The sequence below is a fragment of the Episyrphus balteatus genome, chromosome 3, assembly GCF_945859705.1.
Source record: "Episyrphus balteatus chromosome 3, idEpiBalt1.1, whole genome shotgun sequence".
Lineage (NCBI taxonomy): Eukaryota > Metazoa > Arthropoda > Insecta > Diptera > Syrphidae > Episyrphus > Episyrphus balteatus.
The window spans coordinates 20,129,526-20,151,199 of NC_079136.1; the positions used below are offsets into that span (position 1 = coordinate 20,129,526).

Below are 21,674 nucleotides of genomic sequence, written 5' to 3' on the forward strand. Positions count from 1 at the left end.
AGAGAGCAAAAAAAAAACTATATTTATTGCCAAGAATGAGAGCAGAGCAGATAGAAAAACCAAACTGTGTGTGTTTTTTGGAGTGAATATTTTTTTGTATTTTCACTCATTCTTACTTCGTAACTTTACCTTCGGATATAACATGTAAAATCAGGCACTGTTTTAAATATTTATTTTTTTAAGTTAACGCTTAGTTTTAGCATAGTTAAATAATACGTACTTCCTCTTTAATTTTAGTTTAGTTTTATAATTAATTTTTAAAAAATTGTAAAAAAGTATTAAAAACAAAAACACATTTTTAAACTGTCTTAATTTCGAAATAAAGTATTAGATTTCTTGTATGAGAAAGAAATTTTGGAAATACTTTTTAAAAATTGTAGGACCCGTTTTATCAATCAAGATATAAAAACAAAATTTGAAGAAAATTCAGTATAACCCGTTTTGAAAATATTGATTTTACAAACATTAAAAAAAAAAAAATCGAAAATTCATTATTCTGAAACAAATTTTAAAATTAAGATATGGTTCTATGGCAGGTACTGTAATAAATAATCAAAAAACATTTTTTTTTTTTCAATTCTTAGACTTTATTACTTTTTTACCCAAAATCGTAAGAGCCGTTTCTGAGAAAAACAACTTTTTTCATTTTAGTCATATGGCAAGTATCTTTAATTTTGATCCTTAAAAAAATTTAAATTTCCCCCTCTATGGAATCACTTCAGTGGTTTGGGTTGGGCTCTAGCTTGAGATTCTCCAAGTTCGATTTTTTTAGGAATCCTAAACTTACCCAACAAATAATAAATAAAAAAACAATGTAGACCAGTAAAATAAGGGTTTAACCTCGGAATGAATGCTAATGGAATTTTTTTTGCTAAATATCTTCGTTTTGGAAGTCTATAACTTACCTCAAAAGTCTAGAAAAATCTCATGTCAAATCTCAGGTCAAACCGCGAAATTTAGATTTTCCAAATATCGCTATTTGCGGACATGAGATTTTGCTAGACTTTTGAGGTTAGTTATAAAATGCCAAAACGAAGATATTGAGCCAAAAAAAATTCGATACAACGTACAGTTTTTAAAGGTTTCATTTAATTTTGTGATATGCGATATGCCCCAATCTAGAAATTAAAATAAAATGCACGACTAGGTCGCACGTACTTGCTCTTGTAGTTCACAGTATCTTTATCTTAAATATTTATTGGAAATTTAAGATTTTGTTTAGTGTCGAGAAAAAAAAAAAATACAAAAAAAAAAAAATCGAAAATTTAAAAATTAGGTAAATTCAAATTTTTTTTTTTCAAAAATGTTTTTTTTTTTATATTTTTTTTTTAATATTTTATACTTCAAAATGATGTCTGTAAATTTTTAATAAAATTGACTTATGCTTTGATGAAATATAAGAACTTAAAAAATATGTCAATTTTTGAAAAACGGCAACGCCATATTTCCGTTCTCCGCATTTTTTGAGAAAGACTAAAAACGCAGTTTTGTTAGAATCAATAAGAGTATTGCGCACACCAAATTTAATCGAAATCGTTAGAGCCGTTTTCGAGAAATTTGCAATACCTCGAAAACGTTATATGGGAGATATGCGTTAAAATGGAGATATTAAAAAAATAAAAAAAAAACGGGTCTAGGGAATTATGTAAAAATCATCTATACCAAGTTTCAAGCAAATCCATTTATCCGTTTAGGCTCTAGCTCGATGTACAGATAGACGTACAGACGCACAGACGCACAGACCGACGGACGGCATGACGAAAACCACTTTTTTGATCTTCTCCATAATCGTAATGTTGGTTTTGATTAAAACCTCGATTTTTTTTTCTACACGAAACCAATACTTGCCCTATAGAGCAAGTAAAAATGAGGAGTTTTTTTTAATAAAAAATGGAAAAATAAGCGCTCCAATTATTCCAATTTATTCACTCTCCATTATATTTAAAGACTCCATTAAAAATTATAAAATTGTCAAATCTCATACAAATTTTAAAATTTCCCCTTTTTAATGGAGTGTGAATAAATTGGGTCTAAAATATTTAAAAAAAAAAGTAATATTTTAAAAATTCTAGATTAAAATGTTTTGCCGTTGGACTCGCATTTTTATCAAAAATTTAAATAGTTTTCTCAAAAAAATCTCGAGACAATTGTTTTGATGTATAGTAGGTATGCCTACTCAGACTCTGACCCTAATAAAAAATTTATTGTATAAATAGTGGTTATATATTTTAAATTTGAATTGATAACTTTTTTCTTTAATGTTATTGTATAAATACATTTTTTTCATACAATGTGAAACCCGTTACAAAAATATGTCACACCCGTTACATTTTTATATTTATAAAACCACTGTTTTTGTTATAATTTTTCTCCAAATACATATGTATATGCTTATGGGAAACGCAATAAAATCTCCTTTCATATTGAATAATTCCGGCTTTTATGAGTCGATTTCAGCCACACAAGATGTCGGACGGCTAAAGTTGACTATAGGATTCTTCTATGAGGATTGTCACTTTAGTTGCCTGCGGCTTACGTTCAAACGAGTCGACCTACACCGCCGAAGAGCTTGGCAGCACGAAAGAAATAGACTCGTGAAAAGTCGTCACAAGATTTCCACAACTCCTTATTCAAAAATCTATAATTTTGGTTTGAAGTCACCGAAGTAGACTGGATCGATTTTCAAATGTCACACCCAATACTTCTTGTCTGAAGAGATTGTGGAAAGACAGGTTAACAAGATTTTATTTTAAAAATATATTAACAACTAAATTCATTAATTGTTGATTATATAAAATACTTAACTTAGTGAATAGTACACAAATGAACTAACTGTGTCACGCCCGTTACAATTGAAATAACCGCATGAGAGGGAACAGATCAACGTACAAAAGCCATAATTCTCTCCTTTTTTGTACTTTCAAGTGGCAAACTTGCAAAAAGATATAAAGCTAAATTTCCAATTACATATTTCTCTAAACAATATGATAAAGTCCAGCAATCACTTAAAATTCAAAAACATACGATTTCATTCACAATAGTATTAGTGTTATGGCACATGTTTTTATTTTTTTTTTTTTTCAACTCAATAATAGAGTGTAACCTCTCTCATAGATGAACGACCTTAAAAATACCATTTGAAATCAAATGAACCAAACCAACCCCAATACAATACTGATACTGAAAATGATTGAACCTGAACCCTTCGTGTCTGCTGTTAAAGAGTGAAAAATTCATGGTTATTTTTTATATGGAATATGCGCGTTTCTCATTTTAAATTGAAGAAACGAAAAAAAAACTGGGAGTAGCAGGCAGACCCTTGTCAGCTCAGTTCACTGATTATTGCGCCAACTCGTATTTTGTTCAACGTGGACATCACAGCACAGACATCAGGCAATAATTATACATTGAACACACAATTTAGTCAGTAGCGAAAAGTTTGTTAGGACGGTTGGTGGAACAAATGTTGTCGCTTTGCTATTTTTAGTTTTGGTTTCAAGAAAAAAAATATATTAATAATAGGGCGACGTCTATAACAATAATTCAAAAAGTAGGTTAAAGCTTTTTATTTTATTTTGATAATACAACAAAAAATTCACCGAAATTTCCGTGCGTTATCAAAAATTCCAAAGCGATAATTACAACCAATGCAAAGATAAAAAAAATATACACTTCCGTGAGTGAGATACTTTTTTTTTTGGCATTCGTTAGCATAATTCATAATTATTGCTCTTTCGCTCAAAAGGTATACCATAATAATATATACCAACTGAAAATGACGTGTTTTTAAGCAAATACATTAAAACGCCGGTCTGGCCAGTGACGTTTAGCCCCAAAATTTGCATAGTCTGACGCATCGTCTCTGTCGTCACGTGTAAACGAAAGCTACTTTTGTTGTCTTTGAGCTAAATAAAAGAAAGAAAATAAACAGGTGTGAGAATCTGACAAGTGTATTTTTTAATCCCTCTCTCATTCTTCCTCTCTTTATATCTCTGTCCCTATTATAATCATTAAAAATGGGCTACGACGATGTCATCACTCATTTGGGAGAATTCGGGAAATACCAAAAGCGTATTTATCTTTTAGTTTGTTTACCCGGAATATCGTGTGCCTTTCATAAGCTTGCCGGTGTATTTTTACTCGCCAAACCGGATTTCCGTTGTGAATTGCCCTTTGAATTTGGCACCAACAACGCCACCTATGAACTTCCAGATAATATCTGGCAATTAGCATATCCAAAAGATCCATTAACCGGAAAATATCTCACTTGTGAATATTATGATGTTGATTATTCACAAGGCTATCTTAACGGTTCTGCGCCGCCATCATCGGAAGGAGTGTCATCGGTGTATTGTGACAAGTACATTTATGATAGATCACAATGGGAAAACAGTGCTGTCACCGAATGGAATATGGTATGTGGGCGAAGATTTCTAAGTGCAACATCGGATTCTTTGTTTATGTTGGGTGTTTTATTGGGAAGCATAATATTTGGTCAAATGTCAGATAAATATGGACGTAAACCGATTTTCTTTGCTTCACTGGTAATACAATTGATATTTGGGGTTTTAGCTGCAGTTTCACCGGAATTCATAACATACACTATTTCGCGAATGATTATAGGAGCAACAACGTCAGGTGTATTTTTGGTAGCGTATGTGATAGCGATGGAAATGGTTGGGCCGACTTACCGACTCTTTGCTGGAGTTGTGTGTATGATGTTCTTTTCGGTGGGATTCATGTTGACAGCAGCGTTTGCGTATTTTATAACTGATTGGCGATGGTTGCAAATCGGTTTGACCCTGCCAGGAGTTTTGTTTATGTCATATTATTGGTTCGTACCAGAATCCGCTAGGTGGCTACTGTCGAAGAATAGGAAACAGGATGCGATAGCAAATATTGAAAAAGCAGCTAAAGTCAATAAGGTGATAATTCCCGAAGATGTATTGGACAATCTTTTGGAGGACACAAATGAGGAAAAAGACCCTCTGGACAAGCCTAAGAAAGAACCATCGGTCTTTGATTTGCTTAGGTATCCGAATCTCCGTCGGAAGACACTTTTGATATTCTTTGATTGGTTTGTAAATAGTGGAACTTATTATGGACTCTCGTGGAATACAAATAATCTGGGTGGAAATGTCCTCCTAAACTTTGTAATCTCTGGAGCTGTTGAAATTCCAGCTTACACATTTTTACTATTTACTTTGAACCGTTGGGGTCGGCGGTCTATACTCTGCGGTTGCATGTTAACTGCTGGAATTGCCCTCCTCATGACAGTCTTTGTCCCAGACGATATGAATTGGTTGATTATAGTTTGTGCAATGATTGGAAAACTTGCTATTACATCAAGTTATGGAACAGTGTACCTTTTCTCAGCTGAACAATTTCCAACTGTTATACGAAATGTTGGTTTGGGTGCATCATCAATGGTCGCTCGTATTGGTGGAATTTTAGCACCATATTTTAATTTACTAGCTGACATTTGGAAGCCACTTCCTTTGATTATATTTGGAGCAATGGCATTTATTGGTGGTTTGCTGTCTTTGCTGTTACCTGAAACGCACAACAAACCAATGTTGGAAACAATTGAAGATGGTGAAAGATTTGGTAAGAAAGTGCGACAAGAAGATCTTCTCGAACAAGGTGAAGAATTGAAAGAAGTTAATAAAGATGCTATGACAGTGCCAAATGGTAATGGAATAGCCAAAGATAGTTAGATAATATTTAATGATTAAAATAAATATTTAGTGTTTTAATGTAAGTTTACAATCGAGAAATCATTATTTTATACCTATATACAAGTACATATATTTGAATATTATTCATGAAACATTAATTATATTGAACGGTTTTTCCACACAAATGTCTGAGAAATAATCTTTTTAGATCAGTAAAATTTTGGATGCAGTATTGAAGAATTGTTTATTGTGCAAGGAACTATTTTATTTGAAACATAAAAATCTTTTTTTCTTGCAGTTTTTCTTCCAAATAACAAATGCAATTTTTATGAGAAATTTCTTATACCTATAAATTTCATTAAAAAATTAAAATTTTCAAAAACTGAATTTTTGGATTTCAAAAAGTTTGATTTTTAAAAAAATCAATTTTTTCGAAAACAGGCCAGTTATTTTTTTATGAATAGGAATCTTTTTACTTAATACTTTCCTTACTTCCTTTAATTTAAAAAAATACTTGAGAAACTTAAAAAAAAAATTTGGATTATCATGACAAAATTACAGTGCTGCTAAAAACATTCCGGATTTTTTGGTAATTTTCATCAATTGAAATTTTATAACACAAAACTGGTACAAAACATTGTTTTAATATTTTTTCTAGGTCGTTTATATATCAGTTAAGCAATTTCAACAGAAAAAAATGATCTTTAAAACACTCAAAAATTTTAAAAATTGAAAAATTAAGTAAAGTCAGAATTTCAGCTGTGAAAAACTAACCGGATTTTTTAATGTTAATTTTCAAAGTTAATATTTTGTTCAGTAACCTTTCTTTTTAAAGACTGCTTGGTACCAACGACACTTCGACTAATCCAAATTAAATAAAATAAGACTATTAATATGCTCCCAGTTATTTTTCAAAGCTACAAGTACGGTAGTTGCTGAGGTGTGCTTTTTCTTTTCTACCCGTCACTTAAAGATGGCCCACAAATTTTTAATCAGGTTCAAGTCGACTAATTATTACGGCTATTCTATGCCAGGAGTATTGTCTGCCCCAAACTACTGTTTAATGAGCTTTTAAGAATTTTTGGCATCATAACTTGCAGAAAGAGGCGACGTAAAGGCATTTCTTTCTCCTTTAATAGAGCCATTATCGACTCCAACATCTCTCTATCCTGGAAATGATCCATAATTTCGTTGATTTATTGTAACCTGCTAGAGCCTGCAGCTGAAAAAACGCAAACCATCACTGATCCTCTGCTGTGCTTCACAATAGGGAGCATATTTTTTTGGTTTCAAACATCACCATGTTTGCGCCATTTCACAATGGGAATAAAACAAGCTAAAATTGCTTTTGTAACTGAAAAGAATATTTTTCCGTTTTGTTATCGAGCAACTCAGATGTTTTTTGTAAATACAACCGTGATGAAGTATTTTTATTTTCAAATTTAAAGTGTTTCTTAAGATCCTTTAATTGCCTACTTTTTTAGACAATGCTAAGTATAATGAAATGGCCCTTTTCCGAGCCGAAAGACATAAAGACCAAACCTCTCAAACCCTTTCTTACCGTACTTTATGTTGAAGGCAGATTAAGCTCCTCACAAATCGTTTAAGAAGTCGCAAAAGGATCTTTTATCAAAAAACTCTGTATTCGCCTATCAGTTTTTATGGATATTTTGTGATGGCATCCACCCAATTGATCTACTTCAACAAATTTTTCGCTTTTTTATTTTTTGACGATATTAAACTCACTTGACGTTGCAATTTTCAACATCCCAAAGGGACAATATTTTGTTTTATTTCGGCTTGAAAACGTTCTACAACTCAATAACGAATTTGATGACTATAACGCGTTTTTTCCGTTATTCCATAAAATAATTTTTACAATTCACAAAGTTAACCACTTTTTTTGGAACTGCAAACAAAAATTGTATTGAAGTGACGCTTAAAACCGTTACCTCAACAACGAAAATCGAAATCCTTGAAAAATCCGGTTAGTTTTTCACACCTGAACTTCTGACTCTACTTCATTTCTCAATTTTTTTAATTTTTGTATGCATTAAAGATCACTATTTTCTGTTAAAATTGCTTAACTGATATATAAACGACCTAGAAAAAATATTAAAACAATATTTTGTTACAGTTTTGTGTTATAAAATTTCAATTGATGAAAATGAAAAAAAAATCCGGAATGTTTTTAGCAGCACTGTAGCTCTACAGTTCGATGCAATTTGGTTTTAGAGCTGGGCTTTCACCAAACAATATTGTGCTGGGTTTTTTGTAAATACATATTACTAAAATTTTTGGCGTTGACATGGTAAACCATAATCCATAACATTTTATTTGATAAATTTGATAAAGCTGGTTTTCGTGGTTCCGTTTTCAAATGGTTATGGCCCTTTTTTGCCAAACAAAAAACGTCATTTAAAAGTTTAAAAACCTATTAAATGTTTATTAAATCGGCCATTAGAGTCCTATCTTAAGAATACAGTGTGTACAAATATGGTTTATAAGTTGCCCAAAGACTAGTTTTTTTTTTCGGGTACAATTCTATTCCTCATATTCATCAATTGGCCTTGTATTAGTTAATAAAAAAAGGTGTTTTAAAATTTCAATTATAAATTTGAAAATATTTGTTTTTTTTTAACAATTTTATTTGCAACTGTAAATGTTAGCAAAGCTGTGAAAATTCAAGGAAGATTTTCAGCTTTTAGCAAAATTCAGTCTTATGAAACAAAAAAAAAAATAAGTAATTAATTTATAATTCAATAAAAATTTTTAATGGAGAGTTTGAATTAAAAAAAGACCAAACCAAAATTCGATTTCTCAGCGAATTTTCAAATTAAATATTGAAGCTGAATAAACAAAACATGTTAGGTAATCGTTGGCAAAGAAGTCTGCAACATTTTGTTCCAAACCAATAGAAACACAAAAATCCAAACAAATTTCGATAATCCTATTTAACGGTATTCATTAGGAATGGGCGAAGTGCGATACACATTAATTTAAAAAATGTTTCGTCTTTAAATTTTAAGGCCGTGTGTGAATTGCGTTAAATAGTTAACACCGTGTAAAATTTTTGACACTATTGAGGTGAACAAAAAAATTTCAGCTGTAGGGCATATTGTTTAATATTTTTCTCTGCCTCTTTTCTGCCATGAAACTCCTTTTTAATAAAAAAAAAAACAAAACCATCTGCAAAAAAAATTAACTCAAATTTAACCAGGTCCCAGAGCCCCATACATTTTTAACAGCTGAAAATTTTTTATTCACCTCAATAGTGTCAAAAATTTTACACGGTGTTAACTATTTAACGCAATTCACACACGGCCTAAAATTGCTTTTGCAATCAATTTACTTTTAGATATTAAAATTGCTTTTGCAATGTTTTACTTCCGTAAAAAGTCCCTAAAAACTCCGAGTTTTTGCATCCTCTAATTTGTTCCATATGCGTGTGAATAATAATAACATTTAAGAAGGAGTCTAAGAGGTTCGAAAATAAGAGTTTAACTTTTTTGACTCAATACACAAGTAAAGCATTATATTAAACTTATAAACAAATTAAAAATTTAAAATAAAACAAAAAAAGATATTTGGCTAAAGTGAAAAAGCCGTTCATTTTTTTTTTTTCAAAACTATAAGAACAAAACTTGTATAACTTTTTGTAATCAATTGATATTAATTAATTTTTCGAACTTAAAAAAATGCTTAAAACTAAAAGAATATAATTATGTACATTCATTTTACTATTATTTATTCTTTAATTAAATAAAATAAATATAAAATTTATTTACATTTATTGATACGAAATTTAAACAAAATTTTAGACATTATTAATGTATCATATTACTAAAAATGAAAATCACTACCTTAGCGTTGATATAATATTATTTCTAAGGTTTTTTTTTTCAATTAGTTCATTTAATTAGTTCAAATTGTAATAATATAGGTATGTACTTAGCTTGTACTATTTTTCTATTTATAATATATTTTGTACTTTATACCATTTTGTCATCATTTTTCAAAATTTTTTTTTCATTCTATTTTCCACTATGCATTTCTATAAAATTATACTCTTAACTCTTAAATTTAGGTTTTTTTTTAAGATTACTTAGATAGATTTTTACAAAATAAACATTTGCACAAAAAAAAAATGAATAAAGAAATGTAATTAAATTGAAAATGAGAGTAACTGTTTTTTAATTGTGGATATTTATTAGAAAAAAGTGAGTTATGCAATGCGGAAGCAAATAAATTTGAAGTAAGTATGAAACAAAAGTTTTAAGCCAATTTAAATGCATAGCTACAAAAAATGTCATGCACATCTTTCGAAATTGGAATTACACGATACAAAAATTGATAACCAAATTGGAAGATTTTCTATAAAAGGTGTGATTTCTTTTAGTTAAGTTCGATTTTAAAGATTTAATCTACCTGTTCTTTGGATCTCATGATACTTATTCAAAGTCTCATAAACCGAACTTTGGCAGGACCGAAAAAGCTTTTTGAACTTCATTTTCTAATGTTTTAGGGTTGTAACGAACAAAATTTGTATACAAATTTTAAACAAAAACGAAAAATCCCTCCCCTCAAATTTTTGTTCAAGAAAAATGATCGGAAAACCCAAATAAAGAAAAATCTGCACATTTAGAATATATAGTTTTGCAATAAGAACTGCCCCACAGTTTACAATACAATCGGTGAACAAGCATTTGATAACTGGAAATAGTTAAGTATTTTGATACCTTAATTTTACAACTTTCACGCTCCATCTAGATTGCATAGTATATCGTAATAATAATAAGGCAGATGAAAGTTTTAACCACTTTATTAGTTATATAATTGATAACAAATTATGAAATATTAATAAGCCTTATAGCTCATTACATTTTAATTGCTAGATAAACAAATTATAGAGATTCCATGGAGTGTAGTCTTATAAATTTGTTAAATCAAACAATTATTATCCCAAGATAAAATTTAAGTGTACTCAAGTGTACACTTTTGCTTTTCTTTTTTTATGATACATAGTGGCGAAAAAATTTAATCTTTATACATTTGTTTAATGTCTGTCTGCTTGATTGTGTTGTTTAATTTTACAGAATAAGCATTAATTCAGGTGCTCATCAGACAAAGTATAAGAAAAGAAAAAGGAAGTATGTTCAAACGTTGTTATATAACAATATGTATACAGTTGTGGAGTGACCGCTATTCTTCTACTGGCTGAACTTCTTATTGGTTGAGTAACAAAGATTTTAATATAGCAAAAGTTTGTCAACAGTGATGCTATTTTCTGTGGAAAGAAACTGTACGTTTCATAAGAAAATTTAGAAATGTCAACTGTTGTAGGTACGGCTCGACTGGTTAACAAAATTTGTGTTTTGTGAAGATAAAGGATATTTAACTATTGGGTAGTACGTGACGCGACTTCAAGAAAAATTCGGTGTATGTAGATACTAATTACCCAAAGTAAACGCATATTGATCTTTATCTTTTTACGCAAAGAAATAACTGTTTCCACACTAAAAATTGATAAAGACAACAATTATTGTTAGGGTTACTCCAATTATTTTGACAAGCAAGCATTGTATGTCGCGATAGCCAGAATCAAGGAAGTACATACATATATGTAATAATGTAATACCAAGCAAAAACTTCTCACCAGTTTTTTATTGCTTAAATGCTCAAAACTTAGGTTTGCAGCAAGAAAATCTTATCTGCATATGTGTTACCATATAAACTGTTTTTTTTTTTTTTATAATTGGTAGTTGGCGAAATTTGATTTTTGTTAGTCAATCAAAACAGAAATTTAATATCTAAATTGCCAGTAAAACACTTTCTGAAAGTGATAAGAACAATATAAGGCTAGGCGCACACATGCGATTTTCAATCATTGCTACTCAAAAATCGCAGTCGCAACATAAAATTACCGTGCACACACTTGCCATTTCATTTCATACAAATGGTATCTACGATCGGATTTTATGATAAGGTGAATTCATGAAACGGTGTAAGCTCTGGTAAAAGTGGTAAAGTGATTAATGTGTCAAAATTTGGTAAGGGTTTGACAGCTTGTTTACCAGATTAGAAATAGAAATAGATTCTCTGCAATGTGTATGTTTGTATCTTATTTTATTCCCCACGAATACCATTATTTCACCAAAGCATTGAATACTCATTCTATAGTACTGGGTAAATTTCTGAGGGTCTTCTCTTAAATTCTTATGAATTTTATGGAATTGTCCTTTTAAATTTCCTATTTTTTTTTATAAAAAAAGAGCCACTATACAACACTTTCTAGTAATAACGAAGAAAAAATAACAAAAATAATAAAAAATATCCATTATTGTACTTAAAACAATTGAATCATTTATTTTCAAAACATGATAAGTCCATGATTTTAAATTTTGCAGGAGAAGAAAAAAACGTTTTATAAAAAATTTATAAAAAATACAGGGTGTATCACAACCACCGCCCCAAATGAAAACCATGGATTCCTGAGGTCATTTTAAGTCGAAAAACTTAAGTGGTACTTTTCTCGTTTTCGTTCCGTTTTCGAGTTACCACGGTTTTTATGATTTTTGCTCTCTTGTCCTTTAACTGGCCTTATCTTTGCCAAAATACGTTTGATTTGAAAGATTTTTTTTACAACCAATCAAGAATTTATTACAGTTTAAGTTTGTCTCAAAACTTTTTTTTCTGCGGACAACCGTTTCTCCACAATTTTGCATCGAACACAATTTTCTACGTTTGTGGTTAAGAAAAGAACAAATAGATAAAGCTCAGAAAAAGTTTTTAATTCGTTTAAATTAATTTTGTATTTAAAAATTATTTTTTTTTTAATTCACTCAGTTTGTTTATTTATTTTAATTACTTTCAGTAGCCTTTTTTAGGAAATAAAACTTATTTGTTTTATGAAAATAAACTGGGCTTTAATAAAAAGCACAAAAACAATACTCATTAACGTGTTTTTTTGACTTAAATGATATGAAAGTGTAAAAAACAACTTTAAAAACGAAGAAAATTGTGTTCGATGCAAAATTGTGGAGAAACGGTTGGCCGCAGAAAAAAAAGTTTTGAGACAAACTTAAACTGTAATAAATTCTTGATTGGTTGTAAAAAAAATCTTTCAAATCAAACGTAGTTTGGCAAAGATAAGGCCAGTTAAAGGACAAGAGAGCAAAAATCATAAAAACCGTGGTAACTCGAAAACGGAACGAAAACGAGAAAATTACCACTTAAGTTTTTCGACTTAAAATGACCTCAGGAATTCATGATTTTCATTTGGGGCGGTGACTGTGGGACACCCTGTATATTCTATAGAACTTTTGCCTAAGTACGAAATACCTTTTCGTTTTTAATTTTTGGAGCGATAGTTCAAAAGATAAAAAATAGAAACGCTTTTGGACTTATCATACTTTGAAAATAAACGGATGTGAAATTACTTTTAAAATGGGTACACAATTTTGCTTTCATCTCCAGTCTATCACAAAATTGTATTTGAGATTAAAATATAATTTCCGGAGTGCTTCTTTAACTTTAAAGAAGCTTTAAACTTAAGATTTTCAGCCAGTAGCTTAATATAGCATTTACACATAAAAAAGCCTGTTGTTTATTTTCAAAAGGTGATAAGTCCGGGACTTTTCCTGTTTTTGATACTAAAAAAATATTTCGCTTAGCTGTAAAATCGGATATAGATGGAGTAGATACTTCATTATTTTGAAGATAGACGTGGTTATCCCTAGAGTAACACTTTAGTAAAAAAAAAACGAATTTTGAAAAAAAGTGGACTTATCATGTTTTGAAAATAAATGATTCAATTGTTCCAAGTGTCGCACGTGCGGGCAGGTGCATTATATTCTGTATAATATATCCTTATGTGCAGCAAAAAAAAAAAAAAAGCCGCGAAAAATAGAACCGGATCCATTTTTTTAAACTTTACGATTTTAAAATCACAAGTCTGTGCGCTCTCATTTAAAATAATGTGTTTCATTTCTTGCGTCTAAAAAATCGAGTGGTTGAAATGCGCATGATTTGGCCTCTTTGCGACTGCTACTTTTTAGTCGTTTTTGGTTTAGTCGCAAGTGTGTGCATAACTATGCTGGTCCATTTGTTTCATTTTAATTTGCGACAGTCGCGTCGCCAAAAAAATGGGACAATTTTCAATTTTTTAATCGCGGCTATTTTTTAGAAGCATGTGTGTTTACCGGCATTGAAATGCGTGTAATCCATTTTTGCGACTGAATAATCGTGCGACTAAAATCGCATGTGTGCGCCTAGCCTAATATGAAAACAAATAACGAATTTGAATTCTTATATAGTAAGATTACGAATACTCGTACATCCTATTACATAGATGAAAACTGATAGAAAAATGAGCTAATACCTACTCGCAGAAAGAGAGCGCTCATAACCCCATTTCGCTAAACCTAATCAATTAAATGATTAAAACCAAAATTGCTAAATAAATTTGACCATTTGTTTTTGTAAAGCTATCATAAGTAGATCCAATTCAAGGGCAATAAGTATTTTAATAGATAAATATATCTTCTATACATCTAAATGCATTAAATAACTTCATTAAAAAAAATTTTAACATGTGAAAAGAACCAACTCTGAAGAACACAAGTAGCTTTAAGAAATAGTCGTTTGGAATTAATATTTTTCTCAATTTCCGTTTTTATATTTTTGTTGCATATTTTTAGGACTTCTGTTTAGTTTAATTTTTTCTTTTTGAAATTTCAAACTTTGGTTTCCTGTAACAGTTAAAATTGAAAATTGTGTACAGATTATTCCAGAAGTACATAGCTACTTACACATTTTCATACATTTAAATCTGGAGTTTTACTAGGTATTATAAACAAGTTAAAAAACAATTTTAAAAATTTAACAATATTTTTTTTCTACTGGGAAGTTTGTCGATATAACAAATAGCTGAAAAGTTTTTTTTTTTTTTTTGTTCTTAGAAGGCAGATATTATTCCTGTATTTAATTAATATTTTAACAAGTTTGCTAGATTAATCATCTGCATATTCGGATGCATATACTTTTTTGCAATTTGTGGATTTTGATAAAGTTTGACTAATTAATTTTAAAATTGTTTCACATACGCCACAGTGAACCTCAGTCATTTTAGTAATTTTTAACCCCAATCTGCGGATGAATTCCGAGTGTGCTGAATTTTGCTATAGGGTCAATGTGGGTAAATGTAAACAATTTCATGTCTTTTTTTTCTTTCGACTTTAGATTTTTATATGTTTTCACGGAACAACTTGAATGGTATCTTCAAATGCAAATATGAAATGATGGCAATTCTTCTTTATAAATATAAACTAATATTTCCCAAATTGTTTACATTCCTGTCAAATATGGCATGTTTACAAATAGCCCACCATGTTTGTGTTTTTTTACAAATTTGGGGTAAATGTTAACTGTGGTTGAAAATTTAGAATTTCCTCTTTATCATATGGATAACAACTTGAAAAACGTTCAAGAAGGTATTTGACAAAAACTTTTTCAAATTCCAATAAAAGTTTTTGTTTTCTTCCTTTGATTCTTTATATAGGCGCCCAGCATCCTGAGCAGCTCCGAACGTCAATTTTTTTGTTTTTTTACGTCAAAGACCGATTTTGCAACATCATCAACTGAAAATGATGGTGTTGGCTCTACTTTAAAATGTGACTCCGCGGCACTTTAGCAATAGTAATTGACTTAAAATACGTTATTTTTATTAAAACCAATAATTTAAGCAAAAATATATGTTTATATTTGCCCCCAGAATACGTTGTTTACATTTACCCATTATGAAAAAATATTCTGGGGTAAAAGTAAACACATGCAAATCGACATAAATGTCCTGTATTTTAAAATTTGCTTGTATCACATTGAATCTACATCAATATTAAAAACAAAAAAGTATTTGCAAATTATAATGACTTAATTGAATCTGCAAAAATATTTAATTTTTCTGAAAGACTAACGACTTGTTTGGCACTTTAAAAAATTATCTTTCACGGAAAATACGCTCGTCGAATGAATTCTCTCTTGACAGCAATGAGCTTGACGTATATGTTAAAAGATACATGCGTCCGCGATTTGTACTTATGTATGCATCAAAGAGATTTAACTGAAGCTTGTTATGAGCCATGTTTTCATTTACCCCTGTTTACATTAACCCACATTGACCCTACACCTTTTTTACGGCGTTGTAATGAAGATGTGAAAAATCGACATTGATATCGTGTCGGTTTAAAAAGTTATAAGGATCAAAAGGTCACGAAAATCAGTTTTTCGCGCGACCTATTGTTCAGAGGTCATCAGAGGTCATTATAAAAATTGTTTGTTGTGAAATTGTCAAAAACATATGTTTATAATATTTTTCTGTAAAATTAACCGTTTCGGGAGTAGAGCGCAGAGAAGGTTACTAGATTACACTTACGTACGAAAAAATACATATTTTTGGTTTATTTTTTACCGAAGTACCTTATATTTTTTTTGGTGTCATTTACTTATCTTACTATGTAAATACGGATTAACTAAAACAAAAGTTAAAAATGTACACATTGGGAAATTGGAACAAAAAATAATATACAAAAGGGGAAACCACGTTTTTTTGGAAATTTTGTATGTTTCCCTTTTGCCTTCATTATTTCGAACACACTTTTTAAACATGGTTTAATTTTAGTTTTGAGCTTGTTATCAATCTTAAATTACCTTTTTAAGCAGCTAATTTTGGACTGTTATAAGGTATTGTATTGCTCTAAACGACATTTTCTATGGAATTCTTGTTTTGAAAACTATTAAACCGGTGCAATACTTCAATTTTTTTCATTGATGAATAACTTGCAACTCTTAGATCCAATTTATTCACACTCCATTAAATTTAAAGTCGCCATTAAAAAAGGGAAATTTTAAATTTTGTATGCGATTTGACAGTTTTATAATTTTTAATGGAGCCTTTAAAAATAATGGAGAGTGAATAAATTGGGCCTTAACTTAATAGCAAGAACCCAATAATAATTTTAACATTCTAAATAAAAAAAATCTATAATAAATTTTTCCCGCCATCAACCTAGCAGCTATAACTCAAAACTCAACCCCTTATCTTCCTTAAAGATACACAAAGTCACAGCCCTCGTTATTTGAGAAGAGATTTAATACAAACAAAATCATTCAAACAAATTGATAAAAATGTACTTCTACCATTGAATAATTATATATAGAAGTGACACCGATAGTTTCTAGCGCTACAGAATTTTATTTTTTTCGGCAATCAGATGTACTAAAAAATCCCCAGAGAGAATGGGGCTTGTCTTAGAAAATTATTTTTCCAAAAATTTGTTTTTAAAAAAGGAAATTTCACAAATACAAACGTAACAAAACAAATATCAAATAAAAATAAATTGTATCAACACGTCGACATCCTATAGTAGAAAAAAAAATAAGGAAATTTTACTCACACATAAAACATAAAACAAATATCAAACAAAAATAAATCGTATCGACACATCGACATCCTATAAATGAAAAAATAAAATAAGGAAATTTTACTCATACATACAAAATTACACAAATATCAAACAAAAATATTGAAAAGTTAGTTGACATCATAAATGTATCCATAGTAACTCGAAACTAAAAACAAGAAATTTTGTATTAACGACGAGAATTTGAACAAAATTAAATATTATTGTTGTATATCCTAGGCACGTTATAGCTTATAGGGCATGAAAGTTACCCTTGTTTCAATAGTCCTATTAGCGTAGGTGACAAGGTGATTGCTGTTTAATTTTGCTTTCTGAGTTCGTATCCCCACAGAGATTGCTATTTTTTTTATATTATATTTTGTTTTGGAATATTATGAAATGCGTAACAATTAGAGTCTTTTTTTGCTGAATCGAAACTTAAGCATTTAATTACAACATAAATCCTTATGTGACAGTTTACGCCGAAGTCAAAATAGAGCCTTAAAATTTATGTTCAACATGAATTATTTAAGTCAATTTTAAAGTTCAAGTGACCTCAACTCCAAATTTATAAAGCGTTTCGCCCAGGTACGACAGTGGGCTCATCAGTTAGATCTGTCGTACCCTTACTAAGACGCCTTATTTTGGTCGATGTTTACCGACACTATATAAAACTCACAGCATGAATATACTGTGAATTCTAATATTCAAAGGGAATTTGTTTAAATTCAGACCTTAGAAAAATGTATGCCCGTGGTCAGGCTGATATAATAACGAAGAAAAAAATAACAAAAATAATAAAAATTATTTAAATTATTTCTATTTTAAGTGGAGCGATTGAATATAATTCAATTTTAAAGTTCAAGTGACCTCAACTCCAAATTTATAAAGCGTTTCGCCCAGGTACGACAGTGGGCTCATCAGTTAGATCTGTCGTACCCTTACTAAGACGCCTTATTTTGGTCGATGTTTACCGACACTATATAAAACTCACAGCATGAATATACTGTGAATTCTAATATTCAAAGGGAATTTGTTTAAATTCAGACCTTAGAAAAATGTATGCCCGTGGTCAGGCTGATATAATAACGAAGAAAAAAATAACAAAAATAATAAAAATTATTTAAATTATTTCTATTTTAAGTGGAGCGATTGAATATAATTCAATTTTAAAGTTCAAGTGACCTCAACTCCAAATTTATAAAGCGTTTCGCCCAGGTACGACAGTGGGCTCATCAGTTAGATCTGTCGTACCCTTACTAAGACGCCACTTAAAATAGAAATAATTTAAATAATTTTTATTATTTTTGTTATTTTTTTCTTCGTTATTATATCAGCCTGACCACGGGCATACATTTTTCTAAGGTCTGAATTTAAACAAATTCCCTTTGAATATTAGAATTCACAGTATATTCATGCTGTGAGTTTTATATAGTGTCGGTAAACATCGACCAAAATAAGGCGTCTTAGTAAGGGTACGACAGATCTAACTGATGAGCCCACTGTCGTACCTGGGCGAAACGCTTTATAAATTTGGAGTTGAGGTCACTTGAACTTTAAAATTGAATTATATTCAATCGCTCCACTTAAAATAGAAATAATTTAAATAATTTTTATTATTTTTGTTATTTTTTTCTTCGTTATTATATCAGCCTGACCACGGGCATACATTTTTCTAAGGTCTGAATTTAAACAAATTCCCTTTGAATATTAGAATTCACAGTATATTCATGCTGTGAGTTTTATATAGTGTCGGTAAACATCGACCAAAATAAGGCGTCTTAGTAAGGGTACGACAGATCTAACTGATGAGCCCACTGTCGTACCTGGGCGAAACGCTTTATAAATTTGGAGTTGAGGTCACTTGAACTTTAAAATTGAATTATATTCAATCGCTCCACTTAAAATAGAAATAATTTAAATAATTTTTATTATTTTTGTTATTTTTTTCTTCGTTATTATATCAGCCTGACCACGGGCATACATTTTTCTAAGGTCTGAATTTAAACAAATTCCCTTTGAATATTAGAATTCACAGTTAGAGCTGTAGGAAACCGTATGTATTCGTTACTTAAATGCGGGTATTCACTTCAGTAACGAGTAACGAAACGTTACTGCCCAAATAATTTCGTTACTCGTATGTTTCGTTACTGGTACTGAACAAGTAACGAAACATGCGAAACATACGAAACGTGCGAAACGTGCGAAACATACGAAAAATACGGAACATACGAGTAACGACGATACTCCAATTCCAATACCAATTTGGATTGGATATACGAAATGCGAAACGAAAACAAAATGGTACACTGCATTTGTCGTGTGCGCATTATTTCGCATCTCGTATCGGTTCGGTATCATCATTTATGTATTTTACGATTTTGTTGTTCTGTTTTTGTGTATGTATATCAAAAGGGGTAAATAAGAATTCAGTTTCTTTCTCTTTCGTACCTGTTTTTTATGGACATGTGGGAGTGAGATATGTGAAAGTGTGTTTGAGTGTAGTGTAGATACATTCCAATTAGAATACCAATTTGGATAGGTATACGAAATGTGAAACAAAAACAAAATGGTACACTGCATCTGTTGGGGCATAGCCGTACTTGTATTCTGTTTTCTCCTTTTGTAATTAATAAAAAGAATTTTTCTTTTCCTTTGTTTGATTTGTTTAATTTATTTTATTCTTTAGTTTGATTCAAACAAATAATTACAATTTCGGTTTTATTCGTGGTTTTAAGTTTTTGTTTTTTTTTCTTTTGATTTCAAGTAGGTACTACTTTCTTGCTTGTGTGTGGTGAGGTGGTGTCTGACATGAGTGACGACAACTTTGAATGAGAATATGGAATGAATTTGACTGAATGAAATGATTGAATGGTTTTTTATTTTAGGTTGGCTGCAATGACAATTTTTAAGTTTGGACCGGGAGGAAACGAAACATGGGCGTGTTCGGGAATGAGGATAATTTGCGTTCCGCAATTTTCCCTAAAACTGAGTACGCTTTTTACGTATTCGTTTGCGGTTCCCTTCGGTAGAACATTCTGAATTGAACAGCATTTATCGCATCTCGTATCGGTTCGATATCGGTATCATCACTTCATCACCACGACGCAACCAATCTGTTTATGGCCTTTGTGTTAATAGTTGATATTTAGCTTAAGAATGTACAAAAGTTTTTTGGTTTTTCAAAAAATTAGTTTATTTTCGGTGCAAAATTTTCAACACAAAAAAAAGCAGAGAAAACGAGGTTTGAAAATCACTCTCAATAGAAAAAATAAATGAAAAATTGTTCGACATGGTTGTATTGAAGTTTTAATATTTCGAGATCTGCGCGTTGCACTTTTGAAATAAAGGTCTCTAAAGAATTGTGATAAGATTACTGAAAGAATATAAACAAAAAATTACCCAAGTTTTGTCTAAAAATTTGGAAAAAAATCAAAAAAGTTTCCACGTTTGATTAAAAACAAAAACGAAAAAAATTCAATATAGCTACCTTTAAACTCTTATTACATGAGAATGCCGCAACTAATTTTAATGTTTATGACCTTAAAATGTAGCTTAGATTATAGAAATTGTTTTTGGTTTTTTTCAAAAAAAAAAAAAAATTAACACCCTTATACCAATGTACGAAACATACTTAAAATACCAAACATACCAAACGCATCAAAGACATGAAATATACGAAATGTACGAAACACACGAAGCATGCGAAAGTAACGAAAGTAACGAAACATGCGAAACACCCGAAACATACGAAATATGCGAAAAATGCGAAACATACGAAAGTAACGAGTAACGATATTATTGATGCGGGTACTAGTATCAAAAGTAACGTATACATGCGGGTACTCATTTTGTCGTTACTTTTACAGCCCTATTCACAGTATATTCATGCTGTGAGTTTTATATAGTGTCGGTAAACATCGACCAAAATAAGGCGTCTTAGTAAGGGTACGACAGATCTAACTGATGAGCCCACTGTCGTACCTGGGCGAAACGCTTTATAAATTTGGAGTTGAGGTCACTTGAACTTTAAAATTGAATTATATTCAATCGCTCCACTTAAAATAGAAATAATTTAAATAATTTTTATTATTTTTGTTATTTTTTTCTTCGTTATTGAATTATTTAAGGTTCGTTTCAGCTAATGGCCCTTAAAGAAAAAAAGAAAAACGTTAAGAAAAACTCAATGTAATAATTTAAATGAGGTAAGAGCTCAAACCAATAAGTCGTTTTGGCTCAAACTTTTTGTTTATTTTTGATTCCAAGGAGGGAAATTTGAAATTTTTTAACGGCACCAACTAGAGATGCTGCAAATAATGATTCGGTCGAATACCGAACATTCGACCACGCTTATATGTACAGTGCGGTTCACTTGGTTAGACGCACCAATTTTCGTTTACATAAATTTCATTTTTTTTGTGTGTGTGCAAGAATAACCAAAAAAATTGTATTTATTAGAATGGTTATTTAGTTCTTAATAGAAAAACAAAAAGAATTAGTGGGTGAGTGGAAGTTAACGGTACTTTTTAGTCCTTCT

At 30.4% G+C, this 21,674-nt stretch overlaps 2 protein-coding genes across 2 annotated transcripts in view; one reads left to right on the forward strand and one right to left on the reverse strand.

Annotated features, from left to right (window-relative positions):
• The window catches only part of LOC129917088 (ferrochelatase, mitochondrial), a 34,877-nt gene that overhangs the window by 10,159 nt on the left and 3,044 nt on the right, over positions 1–21,674 (reverse strand). The gene's annotated exons all lie outside the window — the stretch shown is intronic.
• On the forward strand, positions 3,383–5,866 carry LOC129917085 (organic cation transporter protein-like). Its single transcript, XM_055997412.1, has one exon. It carries the CDS (start codon positions 4,017–4,019, stop codon positions 5,715–5,717), a length of 1,701 nt encoding a protein of 566 aa, XP_055853387.1. The 5' UTR covers positions 3,383–4,016; the 3' UTR covers positions 5,718–5,866.

Bases quoted from the DNA above. Each gene is read 5' to 3' on its own strand.
- LOC129917085 (XM_055997412.1), top strand. From the start codon at position 4,017: ATGGGCTACGACGATGTCATCACTCATTTGGGAGAATTCGGGAAATAC.